The sequence below is a fragment of the Bufo gargarizans genome, chromosome 9 (assembly GCF_014858855.1).
Source record: "Bufo gargarizans isolate SCDJY-AF-19 chromosome 9, ASM1485885v1, whole genome shotgun sequence".
NCBI lineage: Eukaryota > Metazoa > Chordata > Amphibia > Anura > Bufonidae > Bufo > Bufo gargarizans.
In genome coordinates this window covers 12,116,138-12,141,210 of record NC_058088.1, presented here as the reverse complement: position 1 = coordinate 12,141,210, position 25,073 = coordinate 12,116,138, and the positions used below count along the sequence as shown (strand labels likewise).

Genomic DNA, 25,073 nt, shown 5'->3' with positions numbered 1-25,073 from the left:
CCTTAAATGGTCTGTGCAAGAATGAGGTTTTTTGGCAACCGCGCCCCCCGCCCCACTTGGCTGGACCTGTAAGGCCCCTTTCACATGAGTGAGTATTCCGCAGCAGGTGCAATGCATGACGTGAACGCTTTGCACCCGCACTGAATCCGCACCCTATTCATTTCAATGGGGCTGTGTACATGAGCAGTTGTTTTTCACGCATCACTTGTGCGTTGGGTGAAAAATCGCAGCATGTTCTATATTCTACATTTTTCACGCAACGCAGACCCCATAGAAGTGAATGGGGCTGTGTGAAAAATGCATTGCATCTGCAAGCATGTGCGGATGCAGTGCGATTTTCACGAATGGTTACTAAGAGATGTTATTAGTAAACATTAAGTTTATTACACGGCATGCAAAACGCATTGCACTAGCACAGCACTGAACAACGGAACGCAATCGCAGACAAAACTCGCTGAACTTGCTTGCAGAATCACGCGATTTTCCCGGAACGCACCCGGACCTAATCTGCGATGTTGATCTGCAAGGGGCCTAAAGGGAAGATTACTTCCCAGTACTGGCTCCCTGCTCCTTCTCCTCCTGGCCTGCAATGCTCCTCTGCACTCCTCGGCTCTCACAAGCAGTCCAAAACTGATCAGTTTGGCGCTAATGCATTCTGCATGGATAAGGATCCGCTCAGTTTGCCTCCGTTTCGCTTTGTAGGCGGACACCAAAACGCTGCTTTGAGCGGATCCGTCTTAAAAGGTTCCATTCATCTCAGTTTTGTAACTTTTTAGACTGATCCGTTTCAAACCGCTACTTTCACAATAGCGTTTCCATTTTCCGGTAATAAGATCCGTCATAGGGTCTCAATACCGGAAAAAAAAAACTTCCGTTTTGTTCCCATTCATTGTCAATGGGGAAAAAAGGTAACTGAAAGGAATGCTCCAAAATACATTCCGTTCTCATACTGGAGAGCAAACCGCAACATACTGTGGTATGCTTTCCGTCCTGGGATGCTGAGCAAGACGGATCCGTCATGATCCACAATGCAAGTCAATGGGGACGGATCCGTTTTCTTTGACACAATAGAAAACTGATGTGTCTCCCATGGAGTTCATGATGGATCCATCTTGGCTATGTTACTGATAAAACTGGATCCGTTCTGAACGGATGCAGACAGGTTGTATTATCAGTAACTGAAGCGTTTTTGCTAAACCCGTGCCGGATCCAGCAAAAACGCTAGCGTGAAAGTAAGCCTTATTTACATTGTACTGATCCCCAGACGATTGTTGGCAAGGAAGAGTTCCTTCCCAACAATTGGGTGCTCGTTAATAGAGGTGAAGCTCTACATTTAACTAGCACAGCTCATACATCATATAGCGGACAGTGCTTGGTATTGCAACTCGGCCTCATTGACTTGAATGGGGCTGAGCTACACCTAGGCCATGTGACCAATGTACAGTGATGTCACATGGCCCAGGAAGAGGCCTAAGCACTCATGGAGTACCCAGGACTCTTCTAATAGCTGATAGGAAGGGATGCTGGGACTTGGACCCACGATGATCTGATATTTTATGACTTATCTTGAGGATTAATTCTGTGATAACCCCTAAATTTTTGACTGCCCCATTTCTGCAGGTGGGACTATAGGAAATGTGAGTCCACCTAAAGTGTGAGATATAGAAAACAAAGCGTGTACAAATATAGCCATTTATTACATAAAATAACAGAACATAACAGGTCATCACTGTGGGTTATACAGTACAAGCATAACCCAGATGTATCAGCGCAGTAACCAGCAGTAGAGATCCAGACGTGGTCGTGTACCGGGCGCTGAATATTTACTATAATTCATCACAGTCTCCTAGAAATAACAGTGACTGTCAGGGAACCTGAGTCATAGATTCAGCAGGAGTCAATGATCAGACAATAAGGGCAACAGCAAGTCTGTGTCCGTCCTGTTCAAAAAAAAAGTTCTTAATCCACCTCCTCAAGGGTGGGCCCACAGCTAGAGCCAGGGGCATACCTCCTGGCAGAAATAATAGATGAATATGCAAAAAAATGCAATCAAGTACAGTTACAGTAACACATACTCGGAACAAAGCAAATGAAAAGAACAAAAACAAACAACCAAATAAATAAAATTTTCTCCAGGAAAAATATCCTCTTAATGTCCTTTGATGTCCATGGCTAATAAAGAACATAGAACAAAAAACTCCATGTATCGGACAAGCATAACAGTCAAATAGTTCACACATCCTAATCCACCTCCTCAATGGTGGGCCCAGAGCTGCTGCCCTGTCTGGCCTGCGCACCACAGCTGGAGCCGGGCATACCTCCCTGGTACATCTTGGTGATGATGGGTTGGCACACCTTCTCCAGCTCCTTCTGCTTATGGGTATACTCATCTTTCTCTGCAAGTTGGTTCTTCTCCAGCCAGGCAATGGTCTCCTTACACTTGTCTGAGATGACCCTCTTATCTTCATCACTGATCTTCCCCTTCATGTTCTCATCTTCCACCATGCTCTTTATGTTGAAGGCATAGGACTCCAGGGAGTTTTTGGCAGTAATTTTCTCTCTCTGGGCATCATCATCCGCTTTGTATTTCTCAGCATCTTGCACCATCTTCTCTATCTCCTCTTTGCTCAGTCGGCCTTTGTCGTTTGTAATGGTGATCTTGTTCTGTTTGCCGGAGCTTTTGTCCACAGCGGACACGTTGAGGATACCGTTGGCATCTATATCAAAGGTCACCTCGATCTGGGGTACACCCCGAGGAGCAGGGGGAATTCCACTCAGCTCAAATTTACCCAGCAGGTTGTTGTCCTTGGTCATGGCTCTCTCACCCTCATACACTTGAATGAGGACACCTGGCTGGTTGTCAGAGTAGGTGGTGAAGACCTGGGTCTGCTTGGTGGGGATGGTCGTGTTGCGCTTAATGAGGACGGTCATAACCCCTCCAGCTGTCTCCAGGCCCAAAGAAAGAGGAGCCACATCCAGCAGAAGGAGGTCTTGCACATTCTCTGACTTGTCTCCCATGAGGATGGCAGCCTGGACAGCAGCCCCATAGGCCACAGCTTCATCTGGGTTGATGCTCTTGTTCAGCTCTCGGCCATTGAAGAAGTCCTGCAGCAGCTTCTGCACCTTGGGGATACGTGTGGAACCTCCCACTAGGACAATTTCATGGATCTGTGACTTGTCCAGCTTGGCATCTCGCAGGGCTTTCTCAACAGGTTCCAGGGTACCACGGAAGAGGTCAGAACACAACTCCTCAAAGCGGGCTCTAGTGATGGAAGTGTAGAAGTCAATGCCCTCATATAGGGAGTCAATCTCGATGCTTGCCTGGGTGCTGGAGGACAGGGTACGCTTGGCTCTCTCGCAAGCTGTCCTCAGCCTCCCCAGTGCCCTCTTGTTTTGGGTAATGTTCTTCTTATGTTTGCGTTTGAATTCTTCCACAAAGTGGTTGACCATTCTGTTATCAAAGTCCTCTCCTCCCAGATGAGTGTCACCTGCTGTGGCCTTTACCTCAAAGATGCCATCATCAATGGTGAGGATGGAGACGTCGAAGGTGCCACCTCCCAGGTCAAAGATGAGGACGTTGCGTTCTCCACGGGCTCCCTTGTCCAGGCCGTAAGCGATGGCGGCTGCTGTAGGCTCATTGATCATTCTCAGCACGTTGAGTCCGGCGATGACACCGGCGTCTTTGGTGGCCTGTCGCTGGGAGTCATTGAAGTAGGCTGGCACAGTGATGACCGCATTGGTGACAGGATGACCCAGATAAGCCTCTGCCGTCTCCTTCATCTTCAGCAGCACCATAGAGGAGATCTCCTCAGGGAAGAAGGTCTTGTCCTCTCCTTTATACTCCACTTGGACCTTGGGCTTTCCTCCATCACTCACCACCTGGAAGGGCCAGTGCTTCATGTCAGACTGCACCACCGGCTCATCAAACCTTCTGCCAATCAGTCCTCTTAGCATCAAAGACTGTGTTCTGGGGGTTGAGGGCCACCTGGTTCTTGGCAGCGTCTCCGATGAGTCTCTCGGTGTCGGTGAAGGCCACGTAGCTGGGGGTGGTGCGGTTGCCCTGGTCGTTGGCGATGATCTCCACCTTGCCATGCTGAAAGACCCCCACACAGGAGTAGGTGGTGCCCAGGTCAATGCCAATGGCGGTTCCTTTAGGTGCCATCTTCTGTCAGGATGTGACTGCTGCTGGACGTATCAGAGGGATGAGTGCAGGTGGAAGAGCGGCTTCTTGGTGAAGAGCTTCTCCTGAGGTTGCGCTTTGCAGCTCGTGTCTTGTGAGGAGTTATCAGTAACTGCTGCTCCACGCTGCACGGCGCCTATATATATGTGTACAGTGTAGACACGTCACAGCCTTCTACCCAATCACAGCGCTCCTCACCACGCTCCCCGCATCGCTTAGCAACTATCCCGAAGTTTCCCGAACGTTCCCCGAACGTTCCCCGCAGAAGCAGCCAATCACAGAGCCGCATGACACACAGCCCGACGGAGAATATTCGGGATCTTTCTAGTCAGTCTGAAGCTCGACCAATCAGCGGCGGCGGCTGTCCGTGACGTCATGGAGCAGAGAGAATTTTCGCGATAGTTCCAGGCTGCGCTGTCAGTCAGAGAACTTCTGAGCCAATCAGCGCGAGGAAGGGGCGGGGCGTGCGAGACAGCTCCCGAAGAGTCTGGAAGATGCCCGGAGACTGTGTGACCGGGAGCCGCGATTATCGGCGATGAGAAGGTTCTCGGTTGTTCTCGTCCCGTCTGCTGTGTGTGAGGGGAGGACGCGGAGATAAGTGTATGAGGAATGTGCGAGGTTGGGGTGACGTGTGTGTAGATACAGATAGTGCAGTTTTCCCCTAATAGTAACTGGTGTAAAATATGGGGAGACATCCCCGGGGGTCTACAGCAGTGAGGGGGTTAATGTGCTCCTTCTAGGGGGGATGGGGTCAGACTGGATCAGGACACTATTGGGCACCGTCATCTCCCACTGATATTGTAAGATCGGCCTCCAATGTCTGTCCTGGAAAAACCTCTTAAAGGGAACCTGTCACCGGGTTTTGTGTATAAAGCTGAGGACATGGGTTGCTAGATGGCCGCTAGCACATCCGCAATACCCAGTCCTCATAGCTCTGTGTGCTTTTATTGTGTAAAAAAACCTATTTGATACATATGAAAATTACCCTGAGATGAGTCATGTATGTGAGATTAGTCAGGGACAGGACTCCTCAGGTTAATTTGCATATGTATCAAATCGTTTTTTTAATACAAAAGCACACAGAGCTATGGGGATTGGGTATTGTGGCTGTGCTAGCGGACATCTAGCAACCCATGGCCTCAGCTCTATATCCAAAATCCAGGTGACAGGTTCCCTTTTAAAGGGAACCCGTCGCCATGTTCTGACATATAAAACCAAATGCTTGTTTACCCCGATGGTTCCCAGCGATCGATCCCTAATCTTCTCCGGACTAACCCGTTTTATTTTATCGCCATTATAACGCTTTCCCGCCTTTTATGCTAATAAACAGAGAAGAGTGCTATCTTACATGCTTGAGTCATATTTTCTCGGAGTCAAGCTCCTCAGCTCGGCCTAAGAAACGCCCCTACGGATAAAATCTCGCGTGAGCTTCCTTGCTTCGAGTCACGGTAAGCACGCCCCCTAACCGTCCCCTCTTCTGTTAGATTGTCAGCCTGCAGTGAGGCCGGTGTTCCGTTACATTTCTCTTCCTCGTCAGATTTCCCTACCCTCGTCACTTCCGGCCGCACCGGACATGACGTGAGGAGGTGTGCCGCGCCGCGCAGGCGGGCAACAACGTGGTAGGGAAGTTTCACAGCAACATCCATCCGATCACCGCACCTGCGCACTGGTCCGTAATTTTTCCCTGCCCTAACCGCTGGGGAGGCTCCCAGCGCATGCGCACTCTGCTGTCAAATTTCCCTACCCTGTCGTTGTGCGCCTGCACGGCGCGGCACACCTCCTCACGTCATGTCTGGTGCGGCTGGAAGTGACAAGGGTAGGGAAATCTCACGAGGTAGGGAAATGTAACAGAACACCGGGATCGCATAAGTCTCGCACTTGCGCGGTGCTCTCCTTGGCAAGGCAGTCCTCCAGACTAAAAAAAATACCTAGTAGCCATTGGCTCCTGAACTGAAAAATTTAGGAGCCAAACCGAATCAAAATTTTGGTATCGTGACAACGCTACGCCGATCTGATCGGCGTAGGGTTGTTTTGATACCAAAATTTTGATTCACTTTCGTCACCATAAAAAAGTATTGCGATACTCAATAGCTCGCAAAAAAAAAAAAAAAGCCGCGTGCATTTCGCATTTTATGAAACATTCGGCCCATAATAGAACAGTCCTATCCTATTTTTGGGGTGACAAAGTGACAAAAAAATGGCGAACGCTCACCGCATAGGAGATATTTTTTAATAATTTAATAGTTTGGACAGCGCTGTGTAATATGTTTATTTATTTATTGTTTATATATTTCATATGTAAAATTGGGAAAGGGGGGATTTAAACTTTATATTTTAGGGTACTTTCACACTTGCGTTTTTCTTTTCCGGCGCTGAGTTCCATCCTAGGGGCTCTATACCAGAAAAGAACTGATCAGGCGTCTCCCCATGCATTCTGAATGGAGAGTAATCCGTTCAGGATGCATCAGGCAAAAGATAAAACCGCAGCATGCTACAGTTTTATCTCCGGCGAAAAAAAACTGAAGATTTGCCTGAATGCCGGATCCGGCATTTTTCCCATAGGAATGTATTAGTGCCAGATCCGGCATTCAAAATACCGGAATGCACCCGCACTAAATCCGGACCCATTCACTTCTATGGGGCTGTGCACATGAGCAGTGATTTTCACGCATCACTTGTGCGTTACGTGAAAATCGCAGCATGCTCTATGTTGTGTGTTTTTCACGCAACGCAGGCCCCATAGAAGTTAATGGGGCTGCGTGAAAATCGCAAGCATCCGCAAGCAAGTGTCACGCATGGTTGCTAGGAGACAGTCTATTCACTGTATTATTTTCCCTTATAACATGGTTATAAGGGGAAATAATAGCATTCTGAATACAAAATGCATAGTAGAAGGTCAATATAATAAACATTGGTGGCGCAGTGTGCCCCCCCACCTCAATATAATAAACATTGGTGGCGCAGTGTGCCCCCCCCCCCCACCTGAATATACTAAACATTGGTGGCGCAGTGGGCAGTGACAATGAGGGTTAAAAAATAAAAAAATCATTAACTCACCTCCTCCAATTAATCGACTCCTGTTCTTTCTTCAGGACCTGTCAAAGGACCTGTGGTGACATCACTGTGCTCATCACATGATCCATCACTATGGTAATGGACTACATGATGAGCTCAGTGACGTCACCACAGGTCCTGAAGAAAGAACAGGAGACCGGCAGCTACGCGATCAATCCAGCAGCGGTGGTCGTGCTTGCACACTATAGGAAAAGGCTAAAGTGTGCAAGCACGACCACCGCTGCTGGATTGCAGGGTGGTCGTAACCCCTATGCAGTGTATAATGTAATGGAAAAATGAATCTAGCCAGAAGGAGGCAACATGGACAATCACAATACATTAGTAAGTGCAGCGTATTAACTTTCTCTACATGATAAATGCCACTTGCTGAAGTGAGGCCGCCCCTTTAATCCTGGCACGGGCTGCAGGGACTGAACAGACCTCACACTGGCTGCACTGATGCATTGTAGTAGTACAATACGGACAGAAGCACGGCTCCCACAGTAATGGCCGGGATCAGTCAATAGCGACCGTGGCATCTAGACACTTAGAGGGAGGAGTCTCCTTCTGTCACTGTCCGCTCCCGCAGTGCTGATGTATTGCTATGGCAGCTGAGAGACAAAAAAAGACCCCCAGGTGTGTTCTGTCTGTATGGCAGAACTCCCCCCACCCCATGGCTGGACTGGACCTGTGGAGAAAAGCATACTTATCTGACCCCACTGCTGGGTTCCAGCTCCTCTGCTGCCTCGCTATGGTCTCAGGTGTCAACATTCTGCTTGACGTAGGTCAGCAGTTCCCATGTGTCACGTGACTCAGTGACCTGACACATGGGGAACGTGTCACAGCTGCGGAGCAGCCACATGACCCACGTCACACAGGGTGTTGACTCGTGCGGACTGGAGCAAGACAGCGGTGGCGGAGGAGCCAGAACTCAGCAGCCAGAGCCAAGTATGCTTCCCTCCTCAGGTCTGATCACGTGGTGGAGGGGGGGACTCTTTTAATATTGATAGTCTATCCTCAGGATCGGTCATCAGTATCAAATCGTTGGGTTCTGACACCTGGCAGCCGTGTCGATCACCTGTTAGAAGAGGCTGCGTCTTCACAGCATTTTAAGAACAGTCTGTGAAGAGGTGAGGAACTGCACTCTCGAATCTTGATACCGGTGCCAATCAAGGGCTTATTAGGCCGTATTAGCTTTTTAAGCACAGCACCATGCATTATGTAGTGGCTATGCTTGGTATTGCAGCCCAGGGCTGTTCATTTGACTCAAACTGAGCAGCGCTTTGGTCATGTGACAAATGAAAGTGCCTTTAGAAGGTTTGAGGCTACCATCTGGAACAAACTGCTTGCCCAGTCTTGGTGCAGGGGAGCTGTTTGGCTCTAGGGAATGCAGTGCTCCTGTGGAAAGCTGCTTCAGATGCAGTGGTCACAATTGACCAAGCCATCTGAAGGGTTAAAACAGCAGGCATCCGGCGCCATCTTTAACGTGGTTGTGCAAGAATTGAAGGGGGGGGGGGGGGGTTGACAATCGCTGGCCATGGTGGTGACTGGATCCCCTTGTGTCATATGACCATTTGTCATGACGTAAGGGGAGCCGGTCACCACTGCAGCCTCAAACTGGATGTCCTTAGCGAGGGAGCCCAACGGAGCATTACAGGCCGGGAGGAGAAGGAGCGGGGAGCCAACACTTAGAAGCAGATGTCATCTTTCCTTTACAGGTCTGGCCAAGTTGGAGTGAGACAGGGGGAGGGGGGGTTGCCAATAATTCCCCCCCCCCCCCCCTCCAATCCTTTAAGGACTGGACTTGCACCGTAAATGTACAGCTGAGGTTCAATAGAGATTAAACCACCACATGCCCAAAATCACTAACATTTGTCTGCAAAACTTGAAAATTCAGGTTCTGGGGCAGTCCAGGACATAAGCAGTCAGGCAGACTGCAGGAATGGTTCTCGAGAGGACACAAAAGCAGTGACTATGGGGGCGAGACCCTGCTACTCCCCCCTCCTCCACCCAAAGTATTCTGTCTCTTAACACATTTTGTATTTTTTTTTTAAGGGAAAGACCCCTCACAATGTGGCTGAAAAACCTCCTGGATACATGATGGGAGGGGTATGTAGACAAGTGACCACCACAGGGAATGCAGCCGTTTTACACTCGAAGCCATTAATATGTTACGCTTGTTTTTCATGTGATCGCCGTCATGTGGGACCGAATCCTGATATTAGAGGGGTTCTCCGGGAATTAAGAAAATGAAAATATTTAACTATTACTTTATAATAATTATATTTCCAGATACCTTTCATTATTTATAATGACTTGTTTTGTCGGGGGAGCAATGATCAGGGGAAACAAAATGGCCGCTGTCCTAGCAGTACACACAGAACCTGTCCTAATCACACAGGAGGATAAGTTACTTCACAACACTGAGCTAAATAGCTGCCTCATCCTCCTCTCTACTTGTCAGTAATTATGATCCTAAATACAGCTGATAAGAACTTTAGCTGAATCTCTGGGGAATTTAGTTCATGAGGAGACATGAAGTACAGAGAGGACGGACAGGACAGGCTGTGGTAATGGAGACTGCATACAAGAGATGCTGCTCATTACCCCCACCCTCCTCTCTGTACTTCATGTCTCCTCATCATTTCCATTCCCACAGAGCAGAGAGGAGGATGAGACAGCTCTCTAGATCAGTGCTGTGAAGTAACTTTTCCTCCTGTGTGATTAGGACAGGTTCTGTGTGTACTGGTAGGACAGCGGCCATTTTATTTCTCCTAATGATTGCTCCGTAGACAAAACAAGCCACTCTAAGTAATGAAAGGTAGTTGGGAATATATTTATTATAAAGTAATATTTAAGTATTTTCTTAATTCCTGGAGAACCCCTTTAACAGAAGAACCTATTTCTTTTATATGCAGATTCTGTATCCGGGATGCTCACCAATCTACAAGATTTTGGAGCCTGTGCACTCGCAGGTGAGGAGATGACGATGAAGAACGCTTTCTCCAGTAGACGGCCGTCACTTTCATTCCCACCCTGGAAGAAACTTTCTCAGTGCAGTATTAGGCCTCATGCACACGTTTTCCATCCATGTGCTGGCTGCATTTCTTGCGGATAGCACACTGATCCATTCATTTCTTTGGGGTCCTACAGACATCCAAATATCCATGTGGCCATTCCACAAGTTATAGAACGTGCTATTCTGGTCCAGATTGTGGATGAGAATAGTCTGTTTTTTATTGACGGGAATGAGAAGATGCAACTTGCACAAAGGAGGGATCTGTATTTTCCAGCTCACTGGTTTGAGGACTGGAATACGGATGCGGCCGTGTTTATGTGGCCTGATGGAGACACTCACAGTCAGGTGGGATCTGTCATAAAATCGTGGCATTACTGAGATAAGTTAATTTTGGACCCCCAATCTTCATCAGACAAAAAAATAAGAGGTTATCTCTCCTGTTGTGGATGGCACAGCCACTCGGGAAATCAGTGCACTTTTCCTGCAGCGCTGCAGTGTGACTTGATATCGCACAGTGTCCACTGTCAGGTCATAGTGCACACTTACTCGTACTATGTCCTGATGCAGTACACTCTCAGGACACAGCTACAGCACTGACCCCTGGAAGAAAACCAGGAAGCGGTGAGTACAGCCAACATCCCGGTCTTACTGTACTAATGAGCACTTCATAATGGAAGCGCTCATTAGTATTGGCATTGCTATTCCCACCCCCTCTTTGGGGTAAAATAGTGCGTCTTATAGTGGTAAGTAGTAAGTAAAGCAACTGGACATCATCCGACTTGCTTTCTTAGAATGAATTGTTCAAAGAATCTCCAGCATTAAATACTGATTATGCACACAGCTGTATCCATTTTGTCTCCAAATTACGGAACTTTTAAAACGTCGGATTAATACTTTACGGAGATCTAATGTATGGGCTCCGATGAGCAGAAGTCAGTTATTCGCCAAGTCGCAGGAGACTTCGTTGAATAACTTCGGTAGTTGATTATTAAAGTGGAATACGAATGGTACCTTGGAACCGAACCCGAGTTCGTTTCCAGATGGTTTTCCACTTTAATAATCAACTACTGAAGTTATTCAACAAAGTGACGCGCAACTTCGTGAATAACTGACTTCGGCTTATCGGAGCTCATACATTCTGATACTGTACGGAGACGTATCTAAGTTTTGAACAAAGCGACTTCAGATGTAATATCCTTAGCGCGCTTCGTGCATCACTACAGTCCATATGCCATCTGGATTTTTCTGCGGACTCAATGACTTCAATGGGTCCATGGTCTGCATTTTGCGCACATATTCTGTGTTTTTGCAGAACAGACATACAGATAGATGATTGTGTGCTTTCCGCATCCATATGTCTGTCCAGCAGAAAGATAGAATATGTCCTATACTTGACCACGTGGAAGTCAAAAAGTCTGCAAAAAATGCAATACAACATGGACGGTATCTGTATTTTGCGGTTCTACAATTTTTCGTGTGCATGAGACCTATTAAATATTGTTTTGGTTTTTTTTGTTTTTTTTATGCATCAATTTCACCATGACTTGTGTGTGACCCCAGCCTTATCCTTGTGGTTACCATCGTATTGTATGGATTATATAAAGCCGTGTAAATATATATTTGTCAAAAGTAGTAAAATACCTTTTTGTATCCCCCGCCTGTTTGGTCTTTTTTCCTCTGTGAAGCAAATTGGACTTCATTAAAAGAGTTGTCCCATTTTGCTTTGGCCGCCACTCTGCTGTTTCCAAACCACCTATGTACTACAATGGGGGCTACTGAAGCAGAGCACCAGCCCCCTCCGCTGTTTACCGACCTCCTTGTGGTTAGAGTTTAGTCCTATCTTGCTTTAGAAACATCAAGATGGGACAACCCCTTTAGGCTAGGGCTACACGGCGACATGTATCGCGTAACAAAAAGGGTGCAGCTGCATGACATTTCATGTAATGTACGTCAATGGTGTCGCAATGTGACATTTGCAAAAAAAATTACTTGGATGGACTTTTTGCGACTGTCACATTATTTTGCATTGCAACACCATTAAAATACATTATATAAAATGAGACGAGACAGCCCTAGCCTTAAATATGTTCTCTAGGGCATCATAGCCCACACCATTCAAATGTATCTGCTGGAGTGGGAAAAAAACCCTCAAAGAGGTTTTCCATGATTTTTTTTAACTGACGACTAGTGCTGAGCGAATCGAGCTTCAGATCCTAGATCCAAAGTCGATTCGTTAAAAACTTAGTTTGAAAGCGGAACGGAGATTCGTCTTTGTACAGCATTAAAATCTATGGGCTCCGACAAGGCACTTCGGGATTTGATTTTTCAACTTTAAAACCATTTTAAAACATGAATCCGAAGTTGGCTTCGGTACCAAGGTACCAGCCGGTACTGAAATGAACTTCGGATCCATGTTTTAAAAAGCAATGGCCAAAGTGATAACTCTGTTCACCTCGCTGGAGCCCATACATTTTAATGCTGTACAGAGAACAGTCTCCGTACAGCATTAAAACAAAGTTTGGAGCGAATCGTTATCGGATCTAGGATCCGAAGCTCGATTCGCTGAACACTACTGATGACCTATCCTCTGTATTGTTCATCAGTATCTAAAATGTGAGGGTCCGAGAGACCGGACCGCTGCCACAGATCAGCTGTTTGAGAAGGCACTGCACTGTGATCTTCTAGCAGCTTTCCTTAGGCCAGGGATGCTCAACCTGCGGCCCTCCAGCTGTTGTAAAACTACAACTCCCACCATGCCGTTCTGTAGGCTGATAGCTGTAGGCTATCTGGGAATGATGGGAGTTGTAGTTTAGCAACAGCTGGAGGGCCGCAGGTTGAGCATGCCTGCCTTAGGCCATGTGATGTCAAGGCGCAGCTCAGTCCTATTGAGGCTAAGCTGGGATACCAAGCACAGCCGCTATACAATGTACAGTGCTGTGCCTGGTGAGCTGAGAGAAGGCCACGTGAGAGAGCTGATACCTCAGACAGCTGATCCGCAGGGGTCCCGGGTGTCAGGCCCCCACCAGACACTAATGACCTTTCTAGAGTATGTCATCAGTTAAAATATCTCAGAAAACCCCTTTAATGTCCAAAATATGTGACATATTTCTGGGGTAACAGATATGATAACATTATTTTATTATACACGCTACCAATATCCACTTGAAAAGAATAGACCCAGAAAACTAAAGACTTGTAAAAAAATAGACATTTATTACATAAACATAGCAGCAATTGCAAAAGTTATTATTGACAGTTATATAGTACAAGCATAACCCAGAAGTATCAGCGCAGTAACCAGCAGTAGAGATCCAGACGTGGTCGTGTACCGGGCGCTGGAAATTTACTAGAATTCATCACAAAGTCTCCTAGAAATAACAGTGACTGTCAGGAACCGAGTCATAGATTCAGGAGTCCATGATCAGACAATAAGGGCAACAGCAGCAAGTCTGTGTCCGTCCTGTTCATATAAAAGCTCTTAATTCACCTCCTCAATAGTAGGTCCAGAGTTGCTGCCCTGTGCACCACAGCTGGAGCAGGGCATGCCTCCTGGCATAAATGACTGATGAATATACCAAAAACCGCAATCAAATGCAGTTACAGTAACACATACTCGGAACAAAGCAAATGTCCTTTGATGTCAATGGCTAATGAACATAAAACCAAGAAGTCCATTTATCAGACTTGATAAACATCCTAATCCACCTCCTCAATGGTGGGCCCAGAGCTGCTGCCCTGTCTGGCCTGTGCACCACAGCTGGAGCCGGGCATACCTCCCTGGTACATCTTGGTGATGATGGGTTGGCACACCTTCTCCAGCTCTTTCTGCTTATGGGTATACTCATCTTTCTCTGCAAGTTGGTTCTTCTCCAGCCAGGCAATGGTCTCCTTACACTTGTCTGAGATGACCCTCTTATCTTCATCACTGATCTTCCCCTTCATGTTCTCATCTTCCACCATGCTTTTTATGTTGAAGGCATAGGACTCCAGGGAGTTTTTGGCAGTAATTTTCTCTCTCTGGGCATCATCATCCGCTTTGTATTTCTCAGCATCTTGCACCATCTTCTCTATCTCCTCTTTGCTCAGTCGGCCTTTGTCGTTTGTAATGGTGATCTTATTCTGTTTGCCTGAGCTCTTGTCCACAGCAGACACGTTGAGGATACCGTTGGCATCTATATCAAAGGTCACCTCGATCTGGGGTACACCCCGAGGAGCAGGGGGAATTCCACTCAGCTCAAATTTACCCAGCAGGTTGTTGTCCTTGGTCATGGCTCTCTCACCCTCATACACCTGAATGAGGACACCTGGCTGGTTGTCAGAGTAGGTGGTGAAGACCTGGGTCTGCTTGGTGGGGATGGTCGTGTTGCGTTTGATGAGGACGGTCATAACCCCTCCAGCTGTCTCCAGGCCCAAAGAAAGAGGAGCTACATCCAGCAGAAGGAGGTCCTGCACATTCTCTGACTTGTCTCCCATGAGGATGGCAGCCTGGACAGCAGCCCCATAGGCCACAGCTTCATCTGGGTTGATGCTCTTGTTCAGCTCTCGGCCATTGAAGAAGTCCTGCAGCAGCTTCTGCACCTTGGGGATACGTGTGGAGCCTCCCACTAGGACAATTTCATGGATCTGTGACTTGTCTAGCTTGGCATCTCGCAGGGCTTTCTCAACAGGTTCCAGGGTACCACGGAAGAGGTCAGAACACAACTCCTCAAAGCGGGCTCTAGTGATGGAAGTGTAGAAGTCAATGCCCTCGTACAGGGAGTCAATCTCGATGCTTGCCTGGGTGCTGGAGGACAGGGTGCGCTTGGCTCTCTCGCAGGCAGTCCTCAGCCTCCTCAGCGCCCTCTTGTTTTGGGTAATGTCCTTTTTATGTTTGCGTTTGAATTCTTCCACAAAGTGGTTGACCATTCTGTTATCAAAGTCCTCTCCTCCCAGATGAGTGTCACCCGCTGTGGCCTTTACCTCAAAGATGCCGTCATCAATGGTGAGGATGGAGACGTCGAAGGTGCCACCTCCCAGGTCAAAAATTAGGACATTGCGTTCTCCACGGGCTCCCTTGTCCAGGCCGTACGCGATGGCGGCTGCTGTAGGCTCATTGGTGATTCTCAGCACATTGAGTCCAGCGATGACACCGGCGTCTTTGGTGGCCTGACGCTGGGAGTCATTGAAGTAGGCTGGCACAGTAATGACCGCATTGATGACGGGATGACCCAGATAAGCCTCTGCCGTCTCCTTCATCTTCAGCAGCACCATAGAGGAGATCTCCTCAGGGAAGAAGGTCTTGTTCTCTCCTTTATACTCCACTTGGACCTTGGGCTTTCCTCCATCACTCACTACCTGGAAGGGCCAGTACTTCATGTCAGACTGCACCACCGTCTCATCAAACCTTCTGCCAATCAGCCTCTTGGCATCAAAGACTGTGTTCTGGGGGTTGAGGGCCACCTGGTTCTTGGCAGCGTCTCCGATGAGTCTCTCGGTGTCGGTGAAGGCCACGTAGCTGGGGGTGGTACGGTTGCCCTGGTCGTTGGCGATGATCTCCACCTTGCCATGCTGGAAGACCCCCACACAGGAGTAGGTGGTGCCCAGGTCAATGCCAATGGCGGTTCCTTTAGGTGCCATCTTCTGTCAGGATGAGAGTGCTGAACGTATCAGAGGGATGAGTGCAGGTGGCAGAGCGGCTTCTTGGTGAAGAGCTTCTCCTGAGGTTGCGCTTTGCAGCTCGTGTCTTGTGAGGAGAGTTATCAGTAACTGCTGCTCCACGCTGCACGGCGCCTATATATATGTGTACAGTGTAGACACGTCACAGCCTTCTACCCAATCACAGCGCTCCTCACCACGCTCCCCGCATCGCTTAGCAACTATCCCGAAGTTTCCCGAACGTTCCCCGCAGAAGCAGCCAATCACAGAGCCGCATGACACACAGCCCGACGGAGAATATTCGGGAGCTTTCTAGTCAGTCTGAAGCTCGACCAATCAGCGGCGGCGGCTGTCCGTGACGTCACGGAGCAGGGAGAATTTTCGCGATAGTTCCAGACAGAGCTGTCAGTCAGAGAACTTCTGAGCCAATCAGCGCAAGGAAGGGGCGGGGCGTGCGAGACAGCTCCCGAAGAGTCTGGATGCGGGGTAATTGGATATGGTCATCATCTCCTGCCAGTCAGTGTCTGCTGCATGATGGATACGTGGTGCGCATTACACGGCACATACCTGAATTCTGTGGTGGTCTGGAAGCTGTGGCTCTGTAGATGTGTGGAACTACATCTCTCAGCAGGAGCTGCAGAGGGGAGTTGTACTGTGTAGCCACAGTTTGAGCCTGAACCTTAAAATGATATCTGTACCGTCCACTGATGGTGAACTACAGGTCTCAGGCTGCTTAGCAGAGTGAGTGCAGGGCAGGGCAGCTAGCATGTTTAGGAACTACAGGTACCAGCATGCCAAGTCTCATTGCCTAGTAAATCCATTTAAAGGGATTATCTCATGAAGTATGGGATAGGTGACAAATGTCTGATCACCGGGACCTTCAGGCAGTTCCATGACCCCCCGGAGATAGGGTGGATCGGTGGGCACGGATTCTTCTGCCCTATGGACATGAAATGACATTACTCTTGAGTGACCACCACTGCTTTCAAGCGCCCCCTCACAGTGGACATGCGGTGAGGTTGAATGGGGGGTCAGTGGGGCCCCTAGCTATCATTTATCTCCTATCCTGTGGATAAATGATAGGTGTCACCTATCTGGGAGTTAAAGGGGTGTTCGAGAAGCAAGTCATCCTCTGTCCACAGGATATGAGATAGGAGTGGGTCCTAGAGGGAGGGACTTGCGCCTATCTGACATTCTAGATGGAACAACCCCTTTAAGGCTCTGTGCACACCTCAGTTTATTCCATTTCTTCTCATGTGTTACTGTTTTTTGGAAAAAATTAGTTTAAAGGGGTTTCCCGTCTCAGACATTGGTGGCACGCCCATGACTCTACTGTCCATTGACTGCCTCTGGTATTGCAACTTGGTTACACTTAAATAAATGCTGCAATACCAATTGCAACCAATGGACAAGTGTGGCGCTGTAGCTCCCTCCACTGTGTAGTGAATGGAGCTGGTTACCGCCTTGGTAACCTCCCACTCACTTCAGTAGTAGCAGTGCCGCAGTAATCAGCTCTGTGCCCTACACTATGGAGGGAGCTGTGTAGTGCCGGCGGTGCACGTACTGCAGGGTGGAGGTGACGGGTGTCAGAGGATAGGCCATCAGTACAAAAAGGAGTCATCTGTCAGCAGATTTCTACCTCTGACACTGGCTGTCCTGTTACATGTGCGCTTAGCAGCTGAAGGCATCTGTGTTGGTCCCATGTTCATATGTGTCAACATTGCTTAGAAAAATGAACTTTTTATATATGCAAATGAGCCTCTAGGAGCAACATGGGTGTTGCCGTTACACCTAGAGGCTCAGCTCTCTCTGCAATTGCACATGGAACCCCCACAGATACCGTCAGTTGCCAAGTTCACATGCAACAGGTCAGCCATTTTCAGAGGTACAAATCTGCTGACAGATGCCCTTTAACCTCTTTAGGACACATGACGTACCGGTACGCAATTCAGACCTGCGGTTTGCGGCTTTTTATGTTGCGGGCGGCGGCGGTGCATAGGGTCCCCATGGGCTGTAGGTGGGACCCGATGGCATGGAAGGCATCACGATGCCTTCCTGAGGCATCGGCGCTGCCTTCCTGTGACAAGCCTGTGAGATCCAGCCCCCCGGATCTCACAGGCCGTAAGCTGTATGAGTAATACACACAGTATTACTCATACAGCCAATGCATTCCAATACAGAAGTATTGGAATGCTTTGTAAAGGATTAGACCCCCCAAAAGTTGAAGTCTCAAAGTGGGTCAAAAAATAAAGTGAAAAAAAAGTTGAAAAAATAAAGTTTTCCCCCCAAAAATTAAAAGTATCAAGTAAAAATAAACGTCATTTTCCTCAAATAAAGTTAAAATAAATTGGTAAAAAATAGGGGGGGGGGGGGGGAGTATACATATTAGGTATCGCCGCGTCCGTATCGACCGGCTCTATAAACATATCACATGACCTAACCCCTCATATGAACACCGTAAAAAATAAAAACTGTGCTAAGTAAACCATTTTTTGTCACCTTACATCACAAAAAGTGTATAATAGCAAGCGATAAAAAAGTCACCCAAATAGTGCCAGCAAAAAATGAGACCCTACCTAAGATAATCGCCCAAAAATTGAAAAAAACTATGGCTCTCAGAATATGGAGACACTAAAACATGATTTTTTTTTGTTTCAAAAATGATATTATTGTGTAAAACTTAAATAAAAAAAGTATACATATTAGGTATCGCCACATCCGTATCGACCAGCTCTATAAAAATATCACATGACCTCACCCCTCAGGTGAATACCGTAAAAAAAATTAAAATAAAAACGGTGTAAAAAAAGCAATTTTTTGTCACCTTACATCACAAAAAGTGTAATAGCAAGCAATCAAAAAGTCACACGCACCCCAAAATAGTGCCAATAAAACCGCCATCTCATGCCGCAAAAATCATACCCTACCCAGGATAATCGCTCAAAAACTTAAAAAACTATGGCTCTCAGACTATGGAAACACTAAAACATGATTTTTTTGTTTCAAAAATAAAATCATTGTGTAAAACTTACATAAATAAATAAAAAGTATACATATTAGGTATCGCCTCGTCCGTGACAACCTGGTCTATAAAAATACCACATGATCTAACCTGTCAGATGAATGTTATAAATAACAAAAAATAAAAACGGTGCCAAAACAGCTATTTCTTGTTACCTTGCCTCACAAAAAATGTAATATAGAGCAACCAAAAATCATATGTACCCTAAAATAGTACCAACAAAACTGCCACCCTATCCTGTAGTTTCTAAATCTGGTCACTTTTTTGGAGTTTCTACTCTAGGGGTGCATCAGGGGGGCTTCAAATGGGACATGGTGTCAAAAAAACAGTCCAGCAAAATCTGCTTTCCAAAAACCGTATGGCGTTCCTTTCCTTCTGCGCCCTGCCGTGTGCCCGTACAGCGGTTTACAACCACATATGGGGTATTTCTGTAAACTACAGAATCAGGGCGCGATAAATATTGAGTTTTGTTTGGCTGTTAACCCTTGCTTTGAAACTGGAAAAAAATTATTAAAATGAAAAATCTGCCCAAAAAGTGAAATTTTGAAATTGTATCTCTATTTTCCATTAATTCTTGTGGAACACCTAAAGGGTTAACAAAGTTTGTAAAACCAGTTTTGAATACCTTGAGGGGTGTTCTAAGCCTTGTAACATCCCCAAAAAATAAAATGTCATTCCCCAAATGATCCAAACATGAAGTAGACATATGGGGAAAGTAAAGTAATAACTATTTTTGTAGGTATTACTATGTATTATAGAAGTAGAGAAATTGAAACTTGGAAATTTGCAATTTAAAAAAAATCTTTGGTAAACTTGGTATTTGTTAATAAATAAAAATTTATTTTTTTTACTTTATTTTACCAATGTCATGAAGTACAATATGTGACGAAAAAACAATCTAAGACTGGCCTGGATAAGTCAAAGCGTTTTAAAGTTATCACCACTTAAAGTGACACTGGTCAGATTTGCAATGAGCGATGATGTCAGCAGAACATAACTGTATGACTTATATCTCCCTGCCTGCCGTCATTCGCGCTAAATAATGACTTTTATAATATGCTAATGAGCCTCTATGTGCTAGTGGGGCGTTGCTGCAGCACCTGGAGGCTCCGTCCTCTAACCGTTTGGCACGCCCTTGTAAAGGTGATTGACATCCTCGGTCTCCTCCGTGCCCGCAAATCCCGCTCCTGCGACATACATTTTAGTATTAGGCGCAGGCAGTGAAGGACGGCAGCAGGCGAGCGTCCTTCACTCACTCACTGCACCTTCGCGTAATACTAAAATGGACGGTGCAGGCGCGAGATTTGCGGGGCACGGAGGAGACCGAGGATGTCAATCACCTTTACAAGGGCGTGCCAAACGATGAGAGGACGGAGCCTCTAGGTGCTGCAGCAACGCCCCACTAGCACCTAGAGGCTCATTTGCATATTATAAAAGTCATTATTTAGCGCGAATGACGGCAGGAAGGGAGATATAAGTCATACAGTTATGTTCTGCTGACATCATCGCTCATCTAAGCCAGCTACATAACGATTTTTCTGATGACAGAAACCCTTTAGAGGGGTACCTAAACCTTCACTCAAAGCACGGAAGGTGCAGCGACGCTTCTCAGAGTGCTCTCCACCTTCAGCTTGCATTGGAATTCGGGTGCATTGCTTAGTTTTGCAGCACACTTTCTATGGATCCTTACTCTGCATGCAGAGATAATGCAAGCGGAAGATGCAGAGCGCCATCAGAAAACGCCGCTGTACCATCCGTGTTTTAAATGAAGGTTTAGGTACCCTTTAACCAATAGCAACATCTGAATGGAGTTTATATATTTCTCCGTATTTATGTGAGTTTCCTCGGAGTGCTTTCTCTTTCTCTAGTCCAAAAAAACATTGATAATGTTGCGATTCCAATTTAATAACGAGCAAAGATGGCAGCCCGCATGTGTTCACCAGCGAACACATGCGGGCTGCCATCTTTAGTAAGGTAGACTCACCCGTCCGGCGATGCACAGGTAAGCCCTTACCTGTGTCGGTCTGAAATCAAATGCAGTCACCGGGAGCAGGCAGTACCGAGAACAGCCGCCGGGGGCCTTCATCGGAACTGCCTGCTCCCGGTGACTGCATTTTAATTCAGACCGGCTCCTGGCACAGGTAAGGGCTTACCTGTGCATCGTCAGACGGGTAAGTCTACCTTACTAAAGATGGCAGTCCGCATGTGTTCGCTGGCGAACACTGCGAACTGACCATCACTGATCAGGAGGCAAAGCCGCACCAAAGATTTGGGAAGAATCCTGGGTGGACTAAAGGGCAAATGTCCAGAGTAAATCCTCATTCACATGTCCATGTCCGTGCTCAATTCTGTGAAAAGGTGGTCAGTGATGCCTCCGTGAAGATGTCCGTGATGGATCCGTGTGTCCGTTTTTTGCTGTTCGTTTGTTTTCCATGTTTTACAGACACTGCAGCTGAAAAATAATTTTCAAAACATATCTTCCTAATGATCCGTGAAACACAGATGGCATCAATGGTTTTCAGGGACCCATAGACTATAATGGGCGTGATGCTTCCTTGCTAAAACCAGGGCCCGATGGACCGTGGTAAAACACAAATGTGTGAGTACACACATTAAAATGAATGGTTACGTGTGCTGTCCATGAAGAATATGTACAGCACACATATGTGGAACACCAACGTGTAAGTGAGGCTTAACCCCCATGTGCAGCATGGACAGCAGGTAGATGGGCTGGGAGTGACTCACTAAGGTCCTGGTAGGTTGTCACAGGTATCTGGAGCCATGCTGACTGCAGTGCATCCCACAGCTGCTGGAGGGTGCGTGGAGGAGCCATAGAGTGAACATGACCATCGAGGTGGTCTCACAAATGCTTAATTAGGTTCAGTCTGAGGAATTACGAGGCGAGGGTAGTACTTGGAAGTCTTGGTCATGCTCTTCCAACCAATGTCAGACATTTCTAGCTGTGTGACATGTTGCATTGTCTTGCTGGAAGATCCCATACCCCCCAGGGAATACAATCAGCATGAATGGGTGGACATGATCTGCAAATCTGTTGAGAGTGTCTTCCACATGGATGAGTGAGCCTAGAGAACTCCCCAAAACAATTCCCAGACCATAACACTGCCACCATCAGCTTGTGTTCTTCCAGCAATGGTTGCAGGGTGTTTGTTCTCTGAAACACCGACCTCCATCCGTTCGATGAAGCAGAGAACGTGACTCATTGGAGAAGACAACCCTTTGCCAATCAGCGGAGGTTCTGCACTTTGTTTAAAACTGATGATCTAAAGCTTTTCCACATGCTAACCCTGCCTTCTGGTGGTGCCCCAGCTGCGTTGGCAAACTCTTCCTCCTCCTCTGCCTTGGCCTTGTGTTTCCACTGTGCCCCCGCTGTCAGGTGGGAATGCCACCAGCAGCGCGTCTACCAGCGTGCACTTTTACTCGCGCATCTTACGATCACGCTGAAGTGACGGAATTAAGGATTGTACGTTGTCCTTGTAACAGGGATCCAGCAGCGTGGCCACCCAGTAATCAGCACAAGTTAGAATGTGGGCAACTCGGTGGTCGTTGCGGAGACACTGCAGCATGTAATCGCTCATGTGTGCCAGGCTGCCCAGAGGCAACGAAAAGCTGTCCTCTGTGGGAGGTGTATAGTCTTTGTCCTCTGTATCCCCCAAGCCAGGCACCAGTGATGGCCATGAGCTGGTTTGGGTGCCACCCTGCTGTGAACACGGTTCCTCCTCCTCATCCTCCACCTCGCTCGTCATCCTCCAGAACTGTGCCCTGGCTGGACAATTGTGTACCTGGCGTTTGTGGGTGCAGGAACCCACCCTCGGAGCCACTTTTGAATGACTGGCTGGAAACCCAATGAAATGATCCCTCTTTCTCCTGCTGTGCCAAATCCTCTTCCATCATCGCAAGCAGCGTTTTTTCGAGGAGGCATAGAAGTGGGATAGTAACGCTGAGAATGGCGTTATCGGCACTGGCCATGTTGGTGGAGTACTCAAAACAGCGCAACAAGGAACACAGGTCTCGCATGGAGGCCCAGTCAATGGTGGTGAAGTGGTGCTGTCCCGAGAGCGACTCACCCGTGCGTGCTGCAGCTGAAACTCCACTATCGCCTGCTGCTGCTCGCACAGTCTGGCCAGCATGTGCAAGGTGGAGTTCCACCTTGTGGGCACGTCGCATATGAGGCGGTGAGCGGGAAGGCCGAAGTTACACAGGGTGAGAATGCCGAAAGCGCGCACAGACGGCCCGCACTTTCTGCAGCAGCTCTGACATATCGGGGTAATTTTTAAGGTACACCTGCACCACCAAATTCAGCACATGCATCAGGCTTAGGAGATGGAGAGCTGAGCGCTTCCGTAGGACATTGTGGAGATGCTTGGTGACCCAGGTAGTGGTGTTGCTGGCAGATCCTCTGTTTGCGGGGTGGCAGGTGGCACTGTCATTTCAGAGGTGGATGAAGAGGCCGAGACTGCAGCAGAAGAGGAAGCAGGAGGAGCCAGAGACCTTTCTTAGTTTTTAAAGTGTCTACTCCACTGCAGCTCGTGCTTTGCACTTAGATGCCTGGTCGTGCAGGTTGAGAACGTTTCTGCCTCGCTTCAGGCTCTAATTGCACAGCGTGCAAACCACTCGTGTCTTGTCAGCAGATTGTCTATCTAACTGCCACGCCAGGGAACTCCTTGGAAATGGCTTTGGTGTGCTCGGTCCCTTGCTGCGGTGGGCAGTAGCAGGCGTTCTGGCTAGGGGACGGACGCTCCGCTTTTGCACCCTGCTCCCTCTTCTGCTGTGCTGGTGGCTCTGTGTGACCACCTCCTCTTCCTCTGAACTACACAGGTCACTCCCATGACCTTGATTCCATGTGGGGTCGAGGAACTCATCGTCCTCCACATCATCTTCAACCCAGTCTTCTCCCCTGCCCTCCTTGTCGGTCTGCACACTTTCGAAAGCCACAGCAGTTGGCACCTGTGTTTCGTCATCATCCGAGATGTGCTGCGGTGGTCCTCCCATGTACTCATCTTAAAACATAAGTGGTTGGGCATCTCTTCCACTTCTGGGGCATGGCTAGGTGGATGGCCCTGAGAAAGCCTGCTAGCAGATTCATTAAAAAGCAGAAGAGACTGCTGCATGACTTGGGGCTCAGACTGCTTGGCTGATTTGCAAGGGGGTGAGATGAAAGACAGATGGACATCGGCTGCATGTGCCAACTCTGATCTTTCAGCAGGAGACTGTGTGGGAGACAATGTAAAGGAACTAGAGCCACTGTCAGCAATAGGGCTGCAACGATTAATCAATGTAATCGATAACTGGATTCGTTGTCAACGAATCCAGTTATCGAATAATCGCCGATTCGTTGCTATGCGGGCGGGCGGTCACTGCATCTTTATTTTACCTTTTACAATGACGCTCCAGTAACAGGCAGAGCGGACGGTGACGTTACGCCGCCGTCTGCTTTGCCTGTTACTGGAGGGTCATTGTAAGGTAAAATAAAGATGCAGTGATTAGTCCGACTAAGCAGCGGGCCCGGGGCTGTTATGGGGAGGGGGATCGGTCTATGGCACTGCTATGGGGAGGGGGGGGTCTGTGTATGGCACTGCTATCATGGGGAGGGGGATCTGTGCACTCTTATGCCCATAACAGTGCACATATCCCCCTCTCCATAACAGCGCCATCCACAGATCCCCCTCTCCATAACAGCGCCACCCACCGATCCCTCTTTCCATAACAGCGCCATCCACAGATCCCCCTCTCCATAACAGCGCCATCCACAGATCCCCCTCTCCATAACAGCGCCATCCACAGATCCCCCTCTCCATAACAGCGCCGTCCACAGATCCCCCCATAACAGCGCCGTCCACAGATCCCCCCATAACAGCGCCGTCCACAGATCCCCCATAATAGTGTCGTCCACAGATCCTCCCCATAATAGTGTCGTCCACAGATCCCCCATAATAGTGTCGTCCACAGATCCCCCATAATAGTGTCATCCACAATTTGTTTTAATATGGCCTTTGAACATAATTTTTCAAGTAAAATCATATAAACCTCTTTGTTTTGTAATTTTGTCGTTTTTCCCGATTAATCGTAGAAATTAATCGGCAACTAATCGATTATTCAAATAATCGTTAGCTGCAGCCCTAGTCAGCAACCCAATCTACTATCGC

At 47.8% G+C, this 25,073-nt stretch overlaps 1 protein-coding gene and 1 pseudogene across 1 annotated transcript; both read right to left on the bottom strand.

Moving 5' to 3' along the window:
• Positions 1-1,744: 1,744 nt before the first annotated feature.
• On the bottom strand, positions 1,745-4,364 carry LOC122945950 (annotated as a pseudogene).
• Positions 4,365-13,557: 9,193 nt separating this feature from the next.
• LOC122946265 (heat shock 70 kDa protein-like) lies at positions 13,558-15,962 on the bottom strand. The gene is made up of 2 exons (XM_044305765.1): positions 14,006-15,962; positions 13,558-13,802 (listed from the first exon to the last, which is right to left on the bottom strand). The coding sequence occupies exons 1-2, from the start codon at positions 15,867-15,869 to the stop codon at positions 13,732-13,734; spliced, it is 1,935 nt and encodes a 644-aa protein (XP_044161700.1). The 5' UTR covers positions 15,870-15,962; the 3' UTR covers positions 13,558-13,731.
• Positions 15,963-25,073: the final 9,111 nt, after the last annotated feature.

Bases quoted from the DNA above. Each gene is read 5' to 3' on its own strand.
- LOC122946265 (XM_044305765.1), bottom strand. From the start codon at position 15,869: ATGGCACCTAAAGGAACCGCCATTGGCATTGACCTGGGCACCACCTAC. The intron at 13,803-14,005 runs GTGCACAGGCCA...CATTTATGCCAG, and splicing joins TATGCCCGGCTCCAGCTGTG to GAGGCATGCCCTGCTCCAGC.